At 44.6% G+C, this 7,640-nt stretch overlaps 1 protein-coding gene across 2 annotated transcripts; it reads right to left on the minus strand.

The window, feature by feature from the left end:
• Positions 1-1,052: 1,052 nt before the first annotated feature.
• CMA1 (chymase 1) lies at positions 1,053-4,079 on the minus strand. Of its 2 annotated transcripts, none has more exons than XM_032265508.1 (5): positions 3,899-4,079; positions 3,075-3,225; positions 2,261-2,327; positions 1,751-2,005; positions 1,053-1,370 (listed from the first exon to the last, which is right to left on the minus strand). In XM_032265508.1, exons 1-5 carry the CDS (start codon positions 3,954-3,956, stop codon positions 1,227-1,229), a joined length of 675 nt encoding a protein of 224 aa, XP_032121399.1. In that variant the 5' UTR covers positions 3,957-4,079; the 3' UTR covers positions 1,053-1,226. The 2 variants fall into 2 exon arrangements, with proteins under 2 accessions (XP_032121399.1, XP_032121398.1); XM_032265507.1 differs by having other exon boundaries at positions 2,192-2,327.
• Between the last annotated feature and the right edge of the window lie 3,561 nt (positions 4,080-7,640).

The following is a 7,640-nucleotide window of genomic DNA, read 5'->3' on the forward strand; positions in this document are numbered from 1 at the left end:
GGATTCCAGATTTTTGTTATTAAAAATGTTGAGATTTAAATTTTTATGCATGAATCTTTGTGCATGTCTTTGATTCTTTCTTAAAGACAAATTCCTAGCAATAGTTCACTTGGCCAAAGGTGTTTAGCACACCCTCAGAAATGATGGGTGTTGCCAGCCTCAGGCCCTGGCTGTCCTGTCCACGTCCTGCCCTGTTTTCTCTCTTCCAGTCTCCCATGACAAGGGTTTGTATTGAGCAGGCTCTAGGTTTTGGACTTCCTGCTGGTTTGGGTGAAGCCATTTGTAGATGGATGTTGCTCATGTGGACCTTGTGATGCTGTCTCTTCTCTAATCTCTCAGTATCTGTTTTGTAACAATGACTCAGTGAGAGGCAATCTTCTCTGCATATCAGATGAAAGCTTCACAGAGGGAAGATCTTTTCTTATCGATGTGGACTATGAGGAGGACTCTGCATGACATCAACTGCCTTCTTTATATCATGTATCTAAACCAGTGGTCTTCCACTGAGAGCAATCATTCTTTCCCCCTCCCTCCCTTGCCTGGGGACATTTAGCAATGCCTGGAGATATTTTGTTTGTTACAACTTTGTGGTGGAGAAGGGGGTGTTGCTACTGGCATCTAGTAGGAAGAGGCCAGGGTTGCTGTAAACATCTTACATCTTGTTTATAATTCAAAATGTTCTTAGTGATTCTGAATATTACTAAAGACAAATCAGAATTGGTATAGGGTTGATGATTAAGGCAAGGAAGGATTTGGTGTCATTTCTTAAGCTGGAAGTATGGATCCTGCCTTTCCAGAGAAGAATCTCTTTTTTTTCATCAAATTTTTTTTTTCATTTTTCCTTTGTATCTGTCTCTCTGCCTCTCTCTCTCTTCCTCACTCTGTCTCTGTCTGTCTGTCTCTCTTCCTCTCTCTCTCTCTCTCTCTCTCTCACACACACACACACACACACACACACACACACCCCTTCCAAATTCAAATTCTTGGGTGCTTGGACCATGAATCAGGTTGCTACGTGCAGGGAGAAGAGAGCAGCTGAGAGGGAACACTCATGACTGGGAGCTGGATCTTTATTGAGATTTATTGAGAGTTCTATGACCGGTAGGACACTTCTGGAGGCTCTGGGTTGTGGCCAAGGGACCAAGGTCAGGCCAGAATGAGTGACACACACTTTGCTGCTCAGGTCCAGTTCCAGGTTCTGTTTAAGGCTGGCTCAGGATCCAGGGTTAATTTGCCTGCAGGACCTTATTGATCCAGGGCCGGTAATGGGAGATTCGGGTGAAGACAGCAGGGGGCTTTGCATCCACCCGTCCATAGGATACAATGCCCTGGGCCACCCCAGCACACAGAAGAGGGCCCCCGGAGTCTCCCTGTAGGGGAAGGAGAGAGAGAGAGGTAGAGCAGAAGGTGAGGCCAGGAAGTCCTCCACTCCTGCCTGCCAGTCAGCTTAGAGTCACAGTGAGACCTCAAGTCAGACCTGGGAGCTGGGTGGGGCTCCTCATTTATACATCTAGTTCTGATGCCCCTTCTTCCTTTCTTGGGACAGTCATCCACATTCTTCACGTTATCCCATTCCCCCAGTGCAGTAGACTGGAATGGACGATTAGAGGCTGTCTTGGGCCATGGGAGGACAGACAATTCCTGGGATGCCAACCCTTTCACTGGCTGATAGCCTTCTGACCCCATCTTCTAGGAGCATTCTGACCCCTGAACAGTGAGTTTTGGAGAAGAAACCTAGTTGGAGGATCACCTTAAATGCAGATTTTGTCTTCTTGGGATTTCCCACACACAGCTGAAGATTGTGGTCAAAGTCTCTGAAGTGGCTGCAGGCCTGGGGTTCCATGAGTCTCAGCTTCACCTCTTGCAGAGTGTCTGAGATCGGCTCCATCACACCTGTTCTTCCCCAGCCAGCCACCCGGCACATTCTCCCAGGTGGGACAAAGTTGAATTGGGATGGGAGGGGGAGTGTCCCCACGGCCAGTGCCAGGTTGGCTTTATCCTTCAACTGTGAAGGGAATGAAGGACTGTCAGTCCTCAAAATGGGCTCTGGACAGTTGGAAGTGATCAGGGAGGGACAGGGTGAGTTGCTTCATGTTAGAGCTAAGCCCTAAGAAAAATTCAGGGCAATGAGGACCCGAAGGAGAAGCTTAGGAGAATGGGAAGTGGAAAAGGAGAAGAGAGGTGTTGTCACCTTTAGTAACATGATATCGTGGTGAAAAGTAGACTCGTTATATTTTGGATGACGGAATTGCTTTACAACCTTAATCATCTGCCAGGTGTCTTCTTTCTCTGTTATGTTATGGGCTCCAAGGGTGACTGTTATAGACCTGTTGTGAGGAAGAAGGAAGGAAAAAGAGTGACAGTAATGGCTTGGGGTTTCTCCTGAGGTGAGTTCAGTCTGAGAAAAGGGACTGGAGTCTCTCACTGAATTGTCAGACTCTGCCCATCTTCCTTTTCATGGGCCACTTTTGGTGTTTGGGGGCTCAGGTTTTTTTTATGAAACAGCTTTCTCAAGGAAGAGACACAATTTCCAGGACCCCTGGAATTGTTGGGGAATGAACAGGCCAGGGAGGACTCAGGGGACAGGGTTTGCATTTTCTAATTCAGGGAGCCTGCATGAGGACCAGCCCCCTGAGGCAGGAGATACCAGTAAAAGGGGAAAGTGAAGGTCTCATGTGGACCCTGTTCTCTGCCTCCCATAAAAGGATAGGTTCAGGACCCTGAGAACTAGAGGCCAGTGTTCTTGAAAAGACCATAGAGGAAGTGGCCCTGAGAATGGGTAGGGCCCTGAAAAGCGAACTGTATGTCTTGAGTAGGGTAGGGATGAGGAGAGCTACTGCTACAGGAGGGACCTTAGATGGGGCCTCCTTTTCCTCCAAAAGGGAGCTTAGCTTACAGTGACTGAGGCTCAAGGAACCATTCAGTCATGGACTAAAGTCTTTGAGCCCGTCTTCCCTCTCCTGAAAGTTGACTGGACCCAGGACCCCCTCTTCAGGCCCCATTGCAGGTGTAACACTGGTGCTACTCTGGTTGTTCCTCTCCTGCTTGGACATAAATGGACCCTGTTGTCTCACCTTCCTGCACAGTGAGCAGCCGTCAGCACAAAGTTCCGTCTTATCAGGAAACCACCACAAGCTTTCGGGAGACCCCTGGAAGTGACAATTTCTAGGAAGGCCATGTAGGGGCGGGAATGTGGCTTGCATTCTGTGCCCCCGATGATCTGCCCTGGAAGAACACAGGCATTGGTACTCTCTCCAATGAATGAACAAGTTGGGTTAAAGCTGAGCAAGGCTTCCCTGGAATCTCATTCTCACCCTGTGTTTTGCCCATCTTCCCTCTCCTGTCTCCTGCATTTCGTATCTTTTCCCCACCCACAACCTCTCACATGAAATGTCATTCTTTCTTCCAGGCGCAACAGCTAAGGCCCTGCCTTAGCTCCATTCAGATGTTTTCAATTCAGATTTCCCCCACTTCCACCTTGCCTTGGCCCACCCTCCTCTGTCTCTATGTAGAACCCGATGTTCATATTCCTGTTTTAGATTTCTCCACAGCCCATAAGTGTGGTCAGAGTGAGCAAATCACAAGGTAATGGGTAGCCCTGATGCTCAGAAGATTAAGAGAACATATCAGTTTTCCTGGGGACACCCCTCTTTTTTCCACTTGCTCTGGGCTTTTCCGCAATTGAGGTGGGATTCCTCATTCCTGGGAGCTATCCTAGGCTTCAGAGAATGGCAGTGGATGTTGGGGGGGGGGTGCATCTCCAAAGTGGAAATTTCCTTGTGGGACTCTTGAAGAGAGATCTTGGAACCCTGTTTAAGAGTTAGCTATTTTAAGACTAAACATCTTTGTTTCACGAGCTGATACTGCAGATCTCAGAGTTAAGAACCCCAATACTCACCAGTTTCAGCTCTGGAGTACAGGAGAAAGAGTAGCAGGGGGAGAGGAAGAAGTGGCATCTTTTCAGAGAGGCTGCCTGAGCAAATGCTGGTTTTCCTTTCTAGTCTTGGGTTTTATGACTCCCAGCAGGCAAGAGAAGGGCAGGGCTGGTAACCACAGGAACTGCATGGTCATGTTTTCTTCTCTCACTCTGAATTGGCTGTCTTTCTGATCAGAACTTCCCCCAGAATCACCCTGTGTTTTTTTAGAGAGGAACTTGAGGCCTGAACTCCCAAGTGCTGGTTTCTCAGATGTACCCTCAACCATGGTGACTTTTCTGAAGTTAGGGGCAGGAAATGGAGGGACCTTGTCTTTCTTTTCCAGTTAGGGCAGCTTGTGAAAGGCCCATCGGAAACATGGGGCGGGTGTTTGCACTGAACATTTGGAAGCATGCCTACTTTAATGGCTATGGTCCATAGTCAGAAATGCATATTGCAGAGTCCCAGTGCATGCACACATGTGTGTGAGAGTATGTAAGCACAAATCAAAAGTTTCAGAAACAATCTTTATGTTAACCATGTGCAATGTTCTCTGTTAGTTTCCATTCCACTCCACTCCACTTCACTCCACTCCATTCCATTCCACTACATGTCAAAACTTGAGCAACAACCTCACTTAAAGGATGATTCCTTGCAATTTGAAAAACATTGACCTGGGTCTGTCTCTTCCTCTGAACCATATGTTTTTGGCAGAAGAGAGATCCAGGAAGGGTAGATGTGGGAAAGGAAGAGACCCTAGGACAGAACTTTATGCAAAGAGCAATTGGGATTGGAATTCTGAGAGTGTAGGCACATCATATATTGTCACAACTCTTAGAGATATTACTTTCATAGCAACCCTATCAATAGGCATTACTGTTATCATCATTACTATGTCATGATATGATATAAATATATATATATATATCTGCTATCATGGCTTATGGTTCAGAATTAGATTTTCCTGATTCCAAATCAAGAGCCCTATCTACTCTAGCACTAAAGAGAAATAGAGGAATAGAGTCCTGCCAATGTGGAGAATAAGTAAAGATGTAGGAGAAGGGTGTTTGTTCCAGAGAGGTTGGGGTTTCCCTTCTGTTACATTAAGAATCAAGATTTCCACAACAACCTGGGGACACACCATTACTATCACTTTACAATTGTAGAATTGAGACTCAGACACCTTAACATGACCAAGATCACACAACTTATAATATCAGAAGTGGGTTTCAAGCACATACCTGTTATTTTCCCTGGACTTAGAGAAAGGAGTCCACATGATGGACTGCCATTTTCCCTGGAGATTTGTAAGGCATTTAGTTCAAAGATGGGGATGTGTAGGGGATAAGTGTCTTTTCCAAATCATTTAGCTATCCCCTTGGTCTCAGCTTGGGCTCGTGACCAGAGTGATTCACCCCTAGTATGTATTGGCCAGGTCTTCTGTTGCTTTTAACTCAATTTCCCAAGTTCTATATACAGCTCTTACTCTCTCTAGAATAAAACATTTATACACATTCCTAATGTCTTTTCAAATCTGGGCATCTTAGGTGTCCTTGTACCACTTTCTTCACTCTCTAGAGGGTTGCCAGAGAATATTCAGAATGCCCAGTTAAATTTGTATTTCAGATGAACAACAAATCATTTTTAAATTAGCTATATCCCAAATATTGAATGAGATATACTAAAACTAAAAAATTGTTGTTTATCTAAAATTTGAATTTAACTGGGAGTCCTGTATTTTTATTTGCTGAAGTTGGCAACTCTACTCTGGGCTTTCCACCATTAGCAGGAAAGAGGAGAATCTGGAGCTGGAGAAGTCTTGTTCTATGGTCTTACATCAGTTAGACCAAAAAAGCAGAGGCTTAACAAATCAAAGGTGTTTGTTTTCACTGATAGAATTGAAGAGGTGGGTAGTCTGGGGCTAGTATGATAACTCCATAGCATCAAGATTCAGATCCACCAAGACTTAAGTTTTTCCCTACCTGCCTGGCTGAGGATGAGGAAATGGAATAGGTACAGCCCCAGTCAGGGTACCAATTTCAGAAACGAGGACTGCACTATCTTCTCACATTTTCTTCTTTGCTCCGTCATGTGTATACTTGTGTATTTTAAGAGATTTCTTTTTTCTCTGTCTTTTTCCCTTTTTTTTTTTTTTTGGCTATTTTATATGTAGCATGTTGGTAATGAACTTTATGGTTTAGTGTACAGTTATCAAGTTGGGAAACTAGAGAATATCAAATTGAAAATGTGACCAAACTAGTCGTAGAGCAGATCTTACCTAGAGACTCGGTTCTTGCAGTTGAAAACAGCAACTGTTGAGACTGCGTTATTTCAGTTCTGCTGAGTCAAGCCTCATTTTCCTTTATGTAAAAGATAGGGAGGATTATGTTCAGTGGGATAATTTTTGTTCTTAGAAACTTTAAGTATGGCCGGGCGCGGTGGCTCACGCCTGTAATCCCAGCACTTTGGGAGGCCGAGGCAGGTGGATCACGAGGTCAAGAGATAGAGACCATCCTGGTCAACATGGTGAAACCCTGTCTCTACTAAAAATACAAAAAATTAGCCGGGCATGGTGGCGCGTGCCTGTAGTCCCAGCTGCTCGGGTGGCTGAGGCAGGAGAATTGCCTGAACCCAGGAGGCGGAGGTTGCAGTGAGCCGAGATCGTGCCATTGCACTCCAGCCTGGGTAACAAGAGCGAAACTCCGTCTCAAAAAAACAAAAAAACAAAAAAACAAAACAAAAAAAAAAAAGAAACTTTAAGTATGGCAAAAGAATGAATATTGATATTGGGCAACCAAGTGATGGATAGAAGTGGACATTTGCCATGTATATGGCTCCTTAATGTCTCTGGAACACCTTTCCTGTATTAGAGGAATTCCCAATGATAACTTTTGCCTTACTAAAGTAGAATCTACAAACTTCCCTTCCTAGCTTCTTTTGCATTTAGGTCATGTGACTTGTTAATCAGACTATTAATCAGATAAAGGGGTGTACAATTTGACTTAGCAGGGAGCAACATGAGGGAGCTATTATCATGTGGAATGAATTCTTCTAGTGTGAGGATGAGTGGCAGAGGGGTCAGGGTTTGTGGAAATAATTGATGATTCAGGTATCCAGTGCTGTGTAGAATGTTTGGGCCAACCAAGGGGCAGTGGGACCTTTGCTGCACAGGACATTGCCTCTGGCTAGTTTGCCTCTAGACATAATCCTATAGCATCTTGGGAAGCAGCTGTTGAGTATGTATAAGAAAGAACTTATCAACAGTCTGTTTTTACAAAAGTGTATGGTTTTACAAAACTGTCTGTGTGGTCAGGTGAGGTAAGTGATTTTCCCATCACTGCAGATATTTAAGTAGAGGTTGAGTCGAGTGTTGATTCACAGTAGGACAGAAAGTTTGGGCCTAACGTAGAAGCACTGACATTTGAATAATGGCAATGATTCCTTAGTCACTATAATGCAGAGAGATAATTTCTTCTCTGAGTTTCCAAAGCATGTATTAGCTGTGCTATTATTCACTTTGACATTTAAGGTGTGAACTTTGCTTTGTGGTTAGATGGGGTGAGCTTGAACCCTGGTTCTGCCTCTTAGCTGTGTGTCTGAACTTAGGAAAAATTTTAAAGTTCTCAGCCTTAGTTACTGCATCCATAAAATATGAAGAATGATACAGTACAAGGCTTTTTGAGAACTGAATATGGTACTCAATGTGAAATGCCACATGACTGGTTC

The sequence above is a fragment of the Sapajus apella genome, unplaced genomic scaffold, assembly GCF_009761245.1.
Source record: "Sapajus apella isolate SASKATOON/1434 unplaced genomic scaffold, GSC_monkey_1.0 scaffold151, whole genome shotgun sequence".
Taxonomy (NCBI): domain Eukaryota; kingdom Metazoa; phylum Chordata; class Mammalia; order Primates; family Cebidae; genus Sapajus; species Sapajus apella.

Excerpts from the sequence above, each read along its gene's own strand:
- CMA1 (XM_032265507.1), bottom strand. The coding sequence starts at position 3,956 with ATGCCACTTCTTCCTCTCCCCCTGCTACTCTTTCTCCTGTACTCCAGA. Across the intron at positions 3,226-3,898 it reads GTACTCCAGAGCTGAAACTG|GGCAGATCATCGGGGGCACA; the intron begins GTGAGTATTGGG and ends GTGTTCTTCCAG. Across the intron at positions 1,371-1,750 it reads AGACAAAATCTGCATTTAAG|GGAGACTCCGGGGGCCCTCT; the intron begins GTGATCCTCCAA and ends CTTCCCCTACAG.